Source organism: Balaenoptera musculus, chromosome 11 (assembly GCF_009873245.2).
Source record: "Balaenoptera musculus isolate JJ_BM4_2016_0621 chromosome 11, mBalMus1.pri.v3, whole genome shotgun sequence".
Taxonomy (NCBI): domain Eukaryota; kingdom Metazoa; phylum Chordata; class Mammalia; order Artiodactyla; family Balaenopteridae; genus Balaenoptera; species Balaenoptera musculus.
The window spans coordinates 32,123,456-32,138,413 of NC_045795.1; the positions used below are offsets into that span (position 1 = coordinate 32,123,456).

Consider the following 14,958-nt stretch of genomic DNA (forward strand, 5'->3'; position numbering starts at 1 on the left):
CATAATTGTGCTACATGCTAATTAGGCTTAATTAGTAAGTTCTTGTGAATGACTGTAATTAGTGGGACTGATTTGCTGCCAAAGCAAATTTTCAGTTCTTTTTACTGTATTAGTCTCCTAGTATTTATAATCAGGATCAGTTTAAATCGTATTCCATTTTACATCATACATGCTCATCCTCATGTATATTAAGAAACAAACTCCTGAGTCTACTCCTAGACAAATGAGCTCCCCTTGCTCCAGGGCTTTTGTTATAACCAAACTCTCAACCCCTACCAGTCCACTCGTAATCGCACATCTCTCCCACTGGTCCTCATCTACTCACACTTGAGGGAGACTTGTGTGCAACATTTAACATTCATTCACCAACAAATTTTTATTGAGCATCATGTGCTAGAGATTGAGCAAGGCATTGGAAGCATATGCAGTGGTTGGCAGAACAGTCCTGGTCCCTGCCCTCATAGGGCTCACAGAGTAATGAGGTAGACAAAGCCTAGAATGTGGCGGGGGAGGTGGGTGGGAAGTTGGCAGACCTATTTTACCCTCCCACTAAGCTACAAACTCAGCTTTTATCATGGGGTCTCCATTTGACTTTTTCCCTCATTTGGTTCAGCACTCAGGCAGGGAAAACACAGCTGTCATAGATTGTACCCCCTTTACCCCCAGCACAAGATGCTATAGGAGGGAGTGCCTGGGGCCGATAGCCTGGTATTGAATAGGTGATGGGGGGGAGCAGAATTAGTGAGGTGAAGATATTGGAGAAGCAAGTTCCCAGAAAAAAGATAGCATTTGCAAAAGCCCCGAGGCAGGAAAGAACTTGGCAGATTTAAGAAGCTCATTTACTGTAATTACAGAGGTTGAGGCAACAGGCGAAATGGCTTAGAAGACTGGAAAGGTGGAGGGTCCTAGAGCCAAGTTAAAAACTTTATCTTGAGAGTACTGAGAAGCCATGGAAAAGTTTTAATGACATTTCCCTGCCTCTTGTATCTCAACCCATTATTTACCTGGATAGGCCTTCTTATCAATTAGGTACAGAGATGCTGTACAGACAAGAGTAGTATCCTTTCAGACTGAAACACATGGGTAGCTTAGCAGAAACCATGCTTAGGAGCATCAAGTAGAAAAAGTATGAGTTCAAGAGTCACAATGCATGAGGGTCTGTATGGTGTTGAACCATTTCTTAACCTCTCCAAGCCACTTTCCTTTTCTGTACAGTTGGTAATGTAATGTTTAAATCCCTCATCAGGTTTTGTAGGATCAGAAATAATAAGTATAACGCCTACGACTGGCATTCCATAGGTGGTAGCTGTCACTATTTTAGCAATGCTCTCTTGCTCACACAGATTTCAAACTCTCTTGGGGAGTGGAATCACAAAATAACACATCGTCAAATTGTGAAGAAACCTTAAAGATCTGTCTGCATATGATGCTTGCATTCCTTCTGCAACAATGACAGTTAGTTGGTTTGTTCTCCAGCGTTACTTATAACATCCAGAGACAGGAAGCTCACTACTTTCTGAAGCAGTCACTGCATATTTGGCTTTATTAGAAGGTTCTTTTTATGGACTGAATCCAAATCTGCTTCCCTATGACTTCTATCCAGGGGTCTTGGTAGTACCCCTAATGCCTCTTCCATGTGACAGTCCTCCAGGTGTTTAAGGTCATTATCTCCCACTACCACTCACCTAGAGTTGAAAAGCTTGTTTCTTCAGCCTAACAACAACAATAAAAGGGTCAATTCATCAAGAAAATACAACAATCTAAAACATGTACCTGACAATAAAAACATGAAGCGTGTTAGTGGAAGATTTTAATAATAGTAGTAGTAGTAGTAACTATCATTTACTGAGCACCCCCCACTATACTTGATACTATAGATACACAGATAAGTCTCAATCAATCCTGTCAACTGAAGAAAGTTAGAAAAGTAAATAAGTGTAACACAACATTACAGATACTGTGACAGAGGTCTGTGCAGGAAAAAAGTGGGGCGGGGCACCAAGGGAATAGTTATCTTTATGAAAGAGGGGTCTGCCTCTTATAAGAGATAATATAAACTACACCCTCTCAACTGAGTAGGCAATACTTACAACTCAACTGGACTTATCCATTTGTGGTATTTGTTAAAACATCATTTTAGAGGTTTTAGTCACACAAAGTATTCAAAACAGCCACTGTTAGTGACTGCAAACGCATTCCTACAAGAGATGTTAATTCTCCCTGTTAACATTCTTTACAAAGACTCTTGGGTTAGAGTCAGAATAATGGAAGCCAGGCAAGGAAGAAGAGTGGAATACTGTGATTTGTTGTACCTGTAAATGGATGGCAAATATTTGAAAAGGAGGGGCCTCAACTAGTCTTTCATAAGCACTGAAATAGAAAAGATGAGGCATACTGTGTTTGTTGTGGCCATGCAATATCGGAAGGCCACAGAAGATGGAGAGGAGTAAAGCACTTCAGTGCTTGTTTCTTTATATGGGGCCCTGTGCTGGATGCCAGGGTAAAGATGACCCAACTAGGAGGCTGAGGCATGGGCACAAGGCGCTCGAATGCAGAAAGAGGTGGGGAACCTTAGAAAAGGATTATTTGATGTGGCCTGGAAATTCTGAGGCTAGATCCTCGGACAGATGAAGTTTGCCTTCCTAAAGGAGGCAGCATGTCCAAGAATAAATACAACAATGAAGTCCTCCCAACCTCCTAATGTGGACCTTCTTCATGTGAGCCTTAGAGAGCAAAAGGCAGTGAAACTTGAGCTGCCTTCTTGAAGAAGAAACACATGAGAGGCAGAAACACGAGAGTAAAATATCAGTGGAGACTAGAACTAGTACTTTTCAAGCTTGTTAAAGAAGAATCCCTTCCAGAAACAGTTAAAAACTAAGGATCTTGAAATGTTCCCCAAAACAAGAAACAAATAATGAGAAAGTGTAGAAAAGTTCATTTCACAATGTGCAAGCCTTCCACCTTCAGAAGTCATCAAGGAGGATAAAGCAAGTGTTGTTAGAAGCGAAAAGTACTCATGGAGACAAGTGAGGAAACAGGAGTGTTAAGCAGAAGTTCAGAGACACCAGTCCCATCCCTATTGCCCATCTGAGGGGATTGAAGTCCAGAGAGGGTCTCCAACTCCTAAGACACAAATAGGACTCCTTTCACCTAGCAGGGCACAGCGCTGCAACCCAATGATGGGTTTAGTACACACGCCCCATTCAGCCATTTCTGAACTGACTTGACAAAACACAGGAACGTATTCCCGGAAAGCTCTTCATTTCACCATGATACTTCATCGAGGGACTGTCTCCTCTGCTGGGGCCCTGGCACAAAGTAATCAGGCCTCTCTTCTGCCCCTCATTTGCTGAGCTACCTTTTTTTGTTGTCGTTTTTTTATTTTGGGGCGCGGGGGGGCCACACCTCACAGCATGAGGAACTTCCCTGACCAGGGATCAAACTGATGGCCCCTGCATTGGAAGTGCGGAGTCTTAACCACTGGACCACCAGGGAAGTCCACTGAGCTACCTTTTTTAAAAAAAAGTAGTTCCCTTCAGGCATAATTATTAAGACATTATCCACATACCATAAATTTCACCCTTTTAAAGTGTACAAATCTATGATTTTTAGTATATTCACAAGGTTGTGCAAATATCACCACTAATGCCAGATCATTTTTATTTCTCCTGTAAGGAGACTTGGTCCTCATTAGTAGATACTCCCAATTGTCCCTCCCCTAAACCCGTAGCAACCACTAATCTATTTTCTGTCATTATGGATTTCCCTTTTTTGGACATTTCATATAAATGGAATCATACAATATGTGGTGTTATGTGTCCGGCTTCTTTCACTTAATGTAATGTTTTTATGGTCCATTCATGTTGTAGCATGCATCAGTACTTCATTCCTTTTTATGGCCAAATAATATGTTATCATAGATAGACCGCATTTTGTTTATCCATTCATCAGTTGATGGGCTTTGGGTTTTTCCATCTTTTGGCTGTTGTGAATAGCAATACTATGAACATTCATGTTCAAGTTTTTGTGTGGACATATGCTTTTTGTGCGTGTGTGGGCAGTTGCACCCAGGAGTGCAACTGCTTGGTCATATGGTAACTCTAAATTTTAACTTTTTGAGGAATTGCCAGACTATTTTTCAAAGGGCTACACATTTTACATTCCCATCAGCATTGTATGAGGGATCCAATTTTGCCACATCCTCACTAACACTCATCTTTTTTTATTATAGCCATTCTAGTAGGTGTATAATATTACCTCATTGTGTTACTGATTTTCATTTCCCTAATGACGAATGCTGCTGAGCATCTTTTCATGTGTTTGTTGACCTTTGTATATCTTCTTTGGAAAAATCTCTATTCAAATTCTTTTCCCATTTTTTAATTGGGTTGTCTTTTTATTGCTGAGTTGTAAAAATCCTTTATATATTCTGATTACTAGACCCTTATCAGATACATGTTTGCAAATACTTTCTTTCATTCTGTGGGTTTATGTTTCTTGAAGTGTCCTTTGAAGCATTGCTGAGCTACTTTTAACAAATATTAAAACATCTTAAACCAAATTAGGAATATGTAATTGGTGTCTGAATTATACTTTTAAATTTAATAAGCATTATAATTTTATGAGCAAACCATAGTATGCAGACCCCGTTTTGGGGCTTCCAGATTGAGCCTTGGGTTCACTATGGGATCCATCATAATGATAGTTACCGCTTTTATAGCATTTAGGTGCCACGTGCTGTTTGGGCACTTTGCAAGTATTAACTTATCTAATTCTCACCACAGTCCTATGAGGGAGAAACATTACTTTACTCATTGTAAAGATAAGAAAACGGAGGCAGAGGGAGGTTAAGTAATTTGCCTGAAGCCAAAGAATGAGTAAGTAACCGAGATGGGCCCCAGATTCCGTTGCTCTTAACCATCTGCCACGGAGAAGGCGGAATGAAACCATTTCAAAGAATGCCTAACTCCTTGCTTTGGGGAAATAATAGTGTTTTCATGGCATCTACACTCTGAACAGTTTTCCTCTCTGTACCAAGCCAGGAACTAGTGCCAGCCACCCTTCCAGGCGTCTTCATTACTCCCTCCCCTCCCAGTCTAGCTTCAGGATCTTCTCTCCTGTCCACCGGTCCGAGACTTCAGTGTTTGGAAGTTAACAGCAAAGTTGCCTGCGTTCCCCAGGTGGAGTGGTTCTAAATTTCCGGCGGCCAGTGGGAACCGAGCAGCAGCGGATTCAGCCCAAAGAGGCTCAAGGCTGAGCCATGGGAGGGGCCAGCGAAGGGGGCGGGAACTGAACCCCGGCGGACTTGACTACAGTGTGCGGCGCCGGCTGCTCAGAGCGGAGCCATGAGCTGGACCTGCCCGCGTTGCCAGCAACCCGTTTTCTTTGGTGAGGCCTGGGCGGAGGAAGGGGAGAAGACGGGGCGAGTGAGAGCCTTTGGGCTCCATGAGGACGCAAGGAGCTGGCGACGGTGTGGTCCCAGCCCCCTTTTCCACCTGTGGGGCGCACAGCACTTGGGCGGGATGGAACTGGCCTCCTGGAGACACTCCCCATTGTCTCTAGGAATCACGGTGTGGGGGGAACAGGGGGGAAAGGAGGGCGCCTTGTGCTTGGCCTGGCTCTGCCCAGTTGCACCTTGTCCCCCACAGCAGAGAAGGTGAGCTCCCTGGGCAAGAACTGGCACCCATTCTGTCTGAAATGTGAGCGCTGCCACAGCGTCCTGTCCCCAGGAGGGCATGCAGAGGTGAGGCCGGGCTAGGGTGCACAGCCTTGTGTCTGTCACTGTCGCCGAGACACCAGCCCCTGGTTTCAGCCCCATCGGCCCACCAAAGGCAACCTCAGCAGCCAACTCCCAAGATCACCTACCCAATAGGCACCACACCAGCCAGCATGTGGGGAGCCTGAATTGTGCTGGTGGATCCCACGCCTTTCGTCAGGTGGGGGAGGGAAGCAGCACTGCTTCCTGACCTGCTCTTTCCCTGTCTCCCTGACCACAATGGCAGTTCTGGCATGCCAGCCCGCCCCTCACTGCTCCCGGCCCCGGCAGCCCAGGCCGGTAGACAGACACACCTGGCAGCCTGTCCTGGGGAAAAGCCTGTGGGGCACAGGAGAGCCCCCTTGGGCCCTAAGCAGTCCTCTTCCCTCTGCTTGTGCCTAGCACAACGGAAGGCCGTATTGCCACAAGCCATGCTATGGGGCTCTCTTTGGACCCAGGGGTAAGTACCAGCCTGGAAGGGGCCAGGGGACAGCAGAACCCTCCGTGTGGCTGGGAGCTGGAGGCTCAAGCCTGACCTCCCCTCTTCTCTCTGCAGGGGTGAACATTGGTGGTGTGGGCTCCTACCTCTACAAATCCCCCACCCCCACCCCTGCCAGTGCTACTCCCCTTAGCCCCAGCAGGTTCAGGCCCAGGACTGGCCTCCCCCAGGGCAAGAAAAGTAAGTGAGATTGAGCCCAAGCTACTCCTCCTCCTGACCCTTCCCCAGGATGGAACAGGGGATGGGGACCAGGTGGCAGTATCCCACCTAGTCCTTTGCGTCACATTCCTACAACTTTGTTCATGGCAAAGGCTTCTCTTCTCCGTGGCCCCTTTTTTGATGTTTCCTTATGTCAGCTGCTGAGTAAGAGGTAAATCGGGCAGGTGGCATTATCACCCCCATTTTACGGGTGAGAAAACTGAGGTCTGTAGAGGGCAAATGACCTTGTGCAGTCACACAGCTAATCAGAGGCAAAGCTGGCCTGGAACTCAGGCCCCTCCCAGGCCAGGGCCATGGAAGGAATGACCTAGAGTAAGGGGTCATTGAGATGGGCCAGCCCCTTACATTCTTCCACTACTCCCCTCTCCCTGTTCCTTCCTCCATCCCCTGGAGTGGGCAGTGACATTGTGCTCCCCAACACCTGACACCCCTGCCCTGGCCAGCTCCTATATCAGCTCAGGTTTCCTGAGGATTGAGTTGCTGACAGGGTTGGGCTGGTGGGCACCTGAGCCCCTGGGAGGATGAGAAGGAAGCAGGTGGTCCCTCCTGCAGGTAGGGATGGGGCAGGAAGTGGAGTCAGAGGGGACTCAGCTCTCTGCCTGAGGAAGGCAGGCTCATGTCCATGTGGGTGGGAGGCTCTGGGATGCATGGCTTTTGGAAGAGGACAGTGCCATATGCAGGGCAGGGCTGATGGGCCCTGTTTAGGCCTGGCCTCCACCTCAGCCCTAGCGGGGGCCTCTTCCCCTTAAAGGCCCTCCCCACATGAAGACGTTCACTGGGGAGACCTCGCTGTGCCCAGGCTGTAAGGAACCCGTCTATTTCGGTAAGTGACAACAGAAAGCTAGGAGAGGGGGGTGCAGGATGCGCATCAAAGGGTAGGGAGGTGGTACAAGGCAAGTGGGTCTCCCTGCCCTGCCCCTTGAACTACCATCTCTCCCCCACCAGCTGAGAAGGTGATGTCTTTGGGCAGAAATTGGCACCGACCCTGTCTGAGGTGCCAGCGGTGCCGGAAGACCCTGACTGCTGGGAGTCACGCTGAGGTGAGCAGGGCAGGGGTGGGTGATTATGCTGGGAGGAGGGAGGCTGGAGATGGGAAAAGAGCCAAGTTGAGATGTCTCTCTTTCTCTCTGTGTCCCAGCATGACGGCGTCCCCTACTGCCACATCCCCTGCTATGGCTACCTGTTTGGCCCCAAAGGTGGGCAGCCCCACCCCAGACAATGGGCCTAAAGTATGGCATGTGGGTCTGTGGGGGTGTGTGGACAACTTCCCCTGTGGTCAAACACACCCCAGACCCCTCCCAATTCCCTCCAGCCTTCAGCCCAGCACCCTCCCCAGCCCCAAGGCCCTTGGTGATGGGACTCTCTCCCTCAGGTGTGAACATTGGTGATGTGGGCTGCTACATCTATGACCCCGTGGAGATAAAATCCAAATGAGATGCTCATAGCAGAGGTCACCCTAACTCAGGCCTCCCATCATCCTCTCCATGGTCCAATGGAAGCTACAGAATTCTCTAGTCCCATGAGGGTAGGAGAAGGTGGGATTCTGGCGGCCTGGGCCTAGGCTCCATGGTAGACCAGAGTCTAGACTTTCTCTGCCAACTCCTCCCTTTCCCATTCCTATCTGGTCAGGGAACATAGGCCACCCCATTTGAAGGTTAGTGTCTTGGTCTTCCCAATCCCTTGACCCAGCAAATTCTGTAACTTCAAGGTACTCATAAAACTTCTGTTTATTTTGGCTTCTCCAATAAAATGTTGGCTCCCATGCCTTCAACTCTTCTTTGGGCATGAGGCCTAGACAGTGGGTTGGAGGGTGGGGAGTGTAGGGGTGTGGGGATGCATTACCCTGCAAAGTGACTGGGAGGTAGCAAAGCCAGCCATGGGAACAAAGAGCTCTGTTCTCCTGGTCTCCTGGCTCTGGCACTGGGCAGCTCCCAGCACCACACAGTGGACAGCATGCCCACCAGCCCTGTTGGTACCAGAAGTCGTCATAGGACAGTTCTTTCTTTAGCACCATCTCTAGAGGAAGCACCTTATTCAGTATCTCATTTGAGCATGAGAGCAGATAGATCCTGTGGCGAGGTCTGCTAAGAGGCTTCATTATCCATTTGAGAGATGACCAGACAGACCCAGAGAGGGAAAGCCACATGCCCAAGGTCACCCAGAAATCAGTGACAAAGCTGGGACCAGAACCCAGGGCCAGACTCAGTGGCTTCCCATCCAGGGCTCATCCCACAGCTCCTCACTGTTGCCCTAACCCAAGGGGCACCTTTATTTACAGAATCCCCCCAGCCATGAGAGGGGTGCCAGAATTCTCAGCAGCCCACTGCATTCTGGGAAGTTGCTCTGTTGCTGGAGGCCAAATAGTCAAGGCTGGATGAGCACAGAGAGGGGGCAACTCCAGGCCTGGGCAGGGGGCTCACTGCCCCCAGCCCTGGTCAGAGGGCCTGCCCTTCTGTTCTCCCAGCCCCTGCTGCAGAACTTCCATGGAGGGCCTGCCCCTGATTCCATTCAGTCCTGGACCTGCTTCATGGGCATCTCTTCCTCCTGAGGGTTGGATGGGGCACTGAGGAGGAAGGAGTCATGAGAAATGATGGGGTTTATCCTCCCAGCCTACCGCCCCAGCCTGCCCCATAGGGCTGGCCTAGGGCTCCCCCCAGCTCTTGATATACAAACACATGTACTCCCACAAGTGACTCCCACACATGCTTGACCCATCCCTGACATGTAGGCATACCTGAGTGTGTGTACACATCCTTTTCTTCCTGGACACACACACAGGTACGGACTTATGTACACTTCTATACACGCAGTTTACATACCTCAGGTCACACACCCACGCACACTCGCATACATGCACCAGACACACATGTGCAGACATGTCTTCCTCTCTGAATCTTACCTAAGGTGTCAGGTACCTGAGCACCCATACCCACATGCATGTGCTCACACAGACACAGTCCTGTGCACACACCTCTTCCTCTCCACGTCTTGGATGGTCTCTGGTAGTTGTGCCTGCTTTGTCTCTGGTAGCAGGAGGGCAGTGCAGGCAGCCAGCAGGGCGATCCCCCCATAAGCGAGCTTGGGCAGTGACAGCCATACTCCGTCCAGCAAGGCTGCCAGTGGGGCCAAAGAGCCCCCCAGTCGGCCCACCAGTGCAGTCAGCCCCATCCCTGTCTGTCTGCTCAGAGAGAGAGGATGGAGGAGGGGGTTGGTGCTCACACCTACTTGCGGTCATGCCTCACGGGGCTCCCTTTCTGGGCTGGCAGGGCCTGGTGCCCCCTTCTCCCCAGACAGCTAAGAAAGCTGAGTCTTCTTTCAGGTGGTCTTCCCACCCACCTCCAGGCCAGGGGCCCCCAAGCCAGCACCCACCAGAGGATGGGCCCCCATTCTGATAGTACTGATCAGGTATTGCTGAAGGAAAAAAAAGTCATCAGAAAGAGGATGGGGAAAGGGTAGCGTGAAAGGAAGGGGTCAGCAGCTGGAACAGACCCTGCCATGTTAGAGGAGACACAAGGCTTTCTAAACATGCCCAGCTGCCTACCCATCTCCTCCCCACCTGTCAATAGCTACCTGAAAGGGCCAGGGCCTTATGTCCAGAGACAACCCCCAAGGGCAGTTCTGCTTGGGCTGTGTTGAGTAGGATGGGATGGACAGATGGGGCCTTTTGCGACTGTTTTCTTTTAAAGGAGGCCCAGAGAAGTTGTCTGACCTTGCTCAAGGTCACTTAGTAAAGAAGATTAAATGCCCCACCTCCTCCCAGACTTAGGCAAACACAGACAGCTCTGATTAGCTCTGTAAGGAATGGGCGACAGGGACTGGGGTGCAGTGTGTGTATGTAGGCGTGTTGGTAAGAGTTGTGACTAACAAGCCCTCCTTCCAGGTGGCTTGCCTGGGACCCCTCACCTGAGCACGGTAGGGTACAACTCCGACGTGAACAGGTAGGCAGTGGTGAAGGCAGCTTCAGAAAAACCTTTCCCCATCACCGCCAGGGCGGTGCTCCAGGACTTCACCTCTGGAGGAAAAGGGGTTCAGGCAGTGAGCAGGCCTTGCAGGAGAACCGAGGTTCTCCCAGGATAGGAGGTGGAGCCTCCGGAGAGGGCCGGACTTAACTGGCCTTGAGTCGGGGCTTCCGGGAAAGGGCGGGGGGGGGGGGGGGGGGGGGGGGACGGTTCTCGGCCAGGAGGCGGGGCCTACGGGAATGGGCGGGGGCTTGGGGCGGGGCTCACCGGAGGACACCAGCAGCCTGAAGCCCAAGGCGAGGGCGGCGCCGAGCAGCGTTCCTGCCAGCGTGAGGCGGCGTCCAGCGTGGCGCACCGACAGGTAGACCAGCAGCTTGGAGGGCAGCTCCACGGCCCCGAAGAGCAGCTGCGTCTGGTACACGTTCAGCCCCAGTCCCGACACATCCAGGCTCACGCCATAATAGGAAAAGTTCACTCCAAACCTGAGGGGGGTCGCGATACCACTCAGGGGTCCTCCTTCGCGCCCCCTTGTCCTCTCTTCTCAGGAGCCTTGGCCTTTTAGAGGGACCGTCTCCCCCACCTTCGGAGCCCGCTGCCCACGGTCTTCCGTGTCCCCATAATCCCTTCTGAGTGTGCAGCACATGCCAGTAGCCCAAGCACCTTTACCTAATCTTCACAGCAACCCTGTGAGATAGGAACTAATAGCGTCCGGTTGTACAGAAGAGGCACTGAGGCTCAGAGTGTTAATTGACCTATCAAAGGGCTCACAGTAAGGAGGTGGCAGAGCCTGAATTTAACCCCACGTGTCTCTGATGCCTGCTCCATCCTGACCTCCCAGAGCCCCTTCCTCCCTAGAGGCGGATCCTCCTGCCATCCGCAGTTACAGTTTCACTTGTCCCTTGTCCTCTCACACTCAGCACCAGTGGAGTGTGCCCCTCCCCCACCCCACCAGGCCCAGGTCAGCCCCCTCCTCACCACACCACCATGCAGCACAATGAGATGTGTCGCAGCCTTGGTGTCCGGAACAGGTCTAGGTATGAGGGTCTTCGGACCACTCGCTCCGCAGCAGCCACTTTGCTCAGAGCCTGGTGAGGAAGGAGAAGAGTTTGTGACATTGGAGTTGGCTATGTGGCCTGAGCAAGCAAGGCACCTTGTTCTCCCTGGGTCTCCATCCTTCTCTTCTGCAGTAGTGGGGGAGGGGATGCACGTGGGAGCTGAGTAGGGTGGGCCCTGAGTCAAGGGTGTGGCCCACTAGGGCCAGTAGGACATCCTGAAGAGTTTGGAACACTCCACTGGGAGTCAGGAGCTTTTCTTGCACACAGAGTGGACCCCAGGAAGGGGACCCTTGACACAGGGCACACACACACACACACACACACACATGTGTACTTGCATGCACTCACACATACATTCACTCTCACCTCCTGGCTCAGGCCGTCCTCACCCAGAGGCCGCCCATTGAGCCTGGCACAGCGGAGCAGGTACCTGTGGGCCTCTTCCACACGGCCCTGGGTCAGAAGCCAGCGTGCAGACTCAGGCACCCACCTGGGGGGGCAGGAGGAGGCCCTTCAGTCAGAGCGCCCTAAGCCACATCTCCCTCCTGGGCACACCACAGGCTGTCAGCTTCCAGGCTCTTCCCCACACAGTCCCCTCAGCCTGGAATGTGTTCTCTTCCCAAGCCCTCCTCACCTGATGAACTATTATTCATCCCTTAAGGCCCAATTTCAAAGCCACCTCTTCCCACTCTTCCTTGCCCAGGCCTAGGTCCTCCACAGCCTGGGAGTCCCTTCTCTACTCAACTGAATTGGTCTTGCTCCCAAAACCTCAGCCCCCAGGACCAGCTACCCACTTCACCCACAGGTGACAGGAGGGCATAGGATGAAAGAGAGACAGACATACAGACATACCCACAGGGATCATCCAAAACCAGTTCATTTTGGGTAGGCAATGAAATGCCCATCTCACCCAGCCCCCCCACCCTCCTGCTTGGACTCCCTACCCCTGTGCTGGCTTTGCCACCACCCCCACCCCTCCAGGGCGCCAGCCTGTCTGTGCTTGGCTCTGTCTCTTCTGTCACTCATGTGTTCATCTCTATCTGTGCCTCTGAGTCTGCCTTTCTGTCCTGGTCTCTCACTGTCTCTCAGTGGTTCTGCCTGTCATTCCATCTCTATCTCTCTATATTTTGTTCCCTGTTTCTCTGCTTCACATGCCTGGTGCCATCTTCTTTGTATTGATCTCTGTCTCTCTTTCTCTCTGTTGGTCACTGACAGTTTCTCTTCATCTCTCAGTCTGTCTTCGAATCTCAGCCTCTGATTAATTCTGTCTCTGGCCTCCCGTATCTCCCACTCCCCAGCTACCCCCAGGTCTCACCAGATGCTGAGGATGCCTGGGGCACAAGGCAGGGTGACAGCCAGCAGAAGCCATCGCCAGTCCCGTATCAGGTAGCCGACCAGTGCCAACAGCATCACACCCCCTGTCCAGAAGGTGCTGCTCAGGACACCTGCCACAGTACGGTGTCCCACGTCCAGCCACTCCAGCTCTGGACCCAGGGCGCGGTTGAAGACAGGAAGACAGTTAGCAAGGGCCAGATGGGCTCAGTCTCACCCTTGACAACTGCCTCCCTGCAGTCTTCTAGGCCCTACCCGTCCTTTGCCTGCCTCACCCAGTGGCATCACGATGATGGTGAAGCCAGCCAGAGCCGTGCCAGTGAGGGTGCGAGTGATGGCAAACATGGTGTAGCTGACTGAGGCTGCAGATGCCAGGCCCAGCACCAGGGAACTCACATAGGCCACGAGCAGCAGACGGCGCCGCCCAAACCTGCACAGGGGTCATGCAGGGTCAGCGCCCTGTAGAAGGGAAGTCCCAAGACAGAGGTATACTAGGCCCATACCCCAGCTAGTGGAAAGGGTTCCCCACCCCACACCCTTATTGGCCCCCCTACCTCACCCCACCTGTCAGACAGGTATCCGAAGGCCACGGCCCCCACCAGCACACCGGCGAAGAAGAAGGTGGAAGTGGCTCTGTTCAGGCCTTTCTGCTCACACACCAGGTCCCACTGCAGGGACAGGCAGGGAGGGGCCTCCTATGGGCACAGGGCCCTCTCCAGCTGGTACCAATCCCTCTTCTCCTAGACCCCAGGTTCTTCTGAGGTCAACTGTGCCATCCTGGTACCTCCATGTCAGATAGCCCCCAACTATTCACCCCAGCTTGGGGGGTGGAAAACTTTGCCCCTCCCCAATTCTGCAGACTCAGTGTCTTCCCATAGAAGGCCTTGACCGTGACAACAGGAGTTCTGCTCCTTCCCAGAGAGACTCTGCCCCCACCTGCACTCCTCTAGATGGATTATGCAAATTCTAGACCTGGGGCCCGGGGGAAAAAAGGAAGAGAGAGGAATCCTCTATTGTTTCTCCACCTCTTACTACAGAAACACCCTTCTCAAATCTCTGCCCCAGCTCCCTAGAGCCATCTTAGCCCTCACCTGCCCTAATCACCTCGCAATTAATAATAGCAGCTCTCACATAGGGGCTTTACTACAAGCCAGGAACGAAGCTCAGTGCTTTGAATTTCTAGATCCCATCTACAGATTGGTAAACTGAGACTCTAAATGGTAAAATAATGTGTCTAATGCCCACATGGTAATCACCCAAGGCAATGGCAGGCCCATCCACTCGCATGTCCCCCAACCTCCCAGCACGGGTACCTCGGTTGCAATGGTGGAGGAGAATTCCGAGTGGTCGTACTCCCAGCCCTGAGGGCAGGGCACTGTGGAGGGCTCACCCTCCAGCTGCTCTCCCCAGGGCTCTGCCCCCCTCCCCACAGCGTGGTGTTGGGGAGCGCCTGGAGATGGGTGAAGAGAGGCAGGAGCTGGCCTGCCATCAGGCTCCCGGGGCAGGTGGGCCTCCACCCACTCGTCCTGGTGACTGAAGTTGGCAGGGACTCCAGGCAGGGCACAGCGATGGGCTGGCACAGCAGCCAGGAAGATGGGCAGGAGGAAGTGCATGGGCAGCAGCACACGGGGCAGGGCCAGCAGTGCCACGTTCCGCAGCTGGAAGGGCCCAAAGCCTCCCACCTTGTGTAGCAGCTCCTCGAATCCCATGCTGCCCACCCACCAACCTTCTCCAGCACGGACTCCCTCTGTAGTGCCCAGCCCAGCTCAAACTGCCCACCACTTGGACCCTTGGACTCTGGAGGCGGGAGTAGACTGACTGATGAGCAGAGAGCCTGCAGCCAGAATCCAGCCCTCAGGGGCTGGCCCAGGATTGGGCCCTCCCAGGCCACCTAGGTCTCCAGGGATCCCTGCCTGTCTGGCCCAGTGCCTGGGGGGAGGGGCTGCCATCCATTCAGAGGTCACTGACTCTGTGGCTCTGGGACTTACATATTGGTGCTCAAGGACCAAGTGGGGCAACCTTGGGCTGCCATGATGGGGTAGCTGGGTATGTAGGAGGTGAGGCCCTAGCCCCTTGGTCAGCAGAGCTTCCAAGGGTCCCTAAAAGGGGAGGTCCCCTGGAGCATAGTGCCAGCTCTCC

General features: G+C 52.3%; 2 protein-coding genes across 3 annotated transcripts; one reads left to right on the plus strand and one right to left on the minus strand.

The window, feature by feature from the left end:
* The first annotated feature begins 4,841 nt into the window (after positions 1-4,841).
* On the plus strand, positions 4,842-8,231 carry CRIP3 (cysteine rich protein 3). Of its 2 annotated transcripts, XM_036869253.1 has the most exons (8): positions 4,842-5,388; positions 5,649-5,743; positions 6,158-6,215; positions 6,312-6,434; positions 7,225-7,296; positions 7,419-7,513; positions 7,612-7,669; positions 7,846-8,231. In XM_036869253.1, the coding sequence occupies exons 1-8, from the start codon at positions 5,346-5,348 to the stop codon at positions 7,905-7,907; spliced, it is 606 nt and encodes a 201-aa protein (XP_036725148.1). In that variant the 5' UTR covers positions 4,842-5,345; the 3' UTR covers positions 7,908-8,231. The 2 variants fall into 2 exon arrangements, with proteins under 2 accessions (XP_036725148.1, XP_036725149.1); XM_036869254.1 differs by lacking the exon at positions 7,612-7,669 and having other exon boundaries at positions 7,846-8,081.
* SLC22A7 (solute carrier family 22 member 7) lies at positions 8,183-14,638 on the minus strand. Its single transcript, XM_036869252.1, has 10 exons — positions 14,133-14,638; positions 13,384-13,487; positions 13,095-13,249; positions 12,803-12,971; positions 11,854-11,977; positions 11,408-11,517; positions 10,700-10,914; positions 10,377-10,485; positions 9,445-9,651; positions 8,183-9,036 (listed from the first exon to the last, which is right to left on the minus strand). The coding sequence occupies exons 1-10, from the start codon at positions 14,526-14,528 to the stop codon at positions 8,982-8,984; spliced, it is 1,644 nt and encodes a 547-aa protein (XP_036725147.1). The 5' UTR covers positions 14,529-14,638; the 3' UTR covers positions 8,183-8,981.
* Between the last annotated feature and the right edge of the window lie 320 nt (positions 14,639-14,958).

Coding starts and splice junctions, on each gene's coding strand:
- CRIP3 (XM_036869253.1), top strand. CDS start 5,346: ATGAGCTGGACCTGCCCGCGTTGCCAGCAACCCGTTTTCTTTG. Junction 5,389..5,648: donor CCAGCAACCCGTTTTCTTTG/GTGAGGCCTGGG, acceptor TGTCCCCCACAG/CAGAGAAGGTGAGCTCCCTG. Junction 7,297..7,418: donor TAAGGAACCCGTCTATTTCG/GTAAGTGACAAC, acceptor CTCCCCCACCAG/CTGAGAAGGTGATGTCTTTG.
- SLC22A7 (XM_036869252.1), bottom strand. CDS start 14,528: ATGGGATTCGAGGAGCTGCTACACAAGGTGGGAGGCTTTGGGCCCTTC. Junction 13,488..14,132: donor CCTCCACCATTGCAACCGAG/GTACCCGTGCTG, acceptor CTGTCCCTGCAG/TGGGACCTGGTGTGTGAGCA. Junction 11,518..11,853: donor AGGACGGCCTGAGCCAGGAG/GTGAGAGTGAAT, acceptor CTTCCTCACCAG/GCTCTGAGCAAAGTGGCTGC.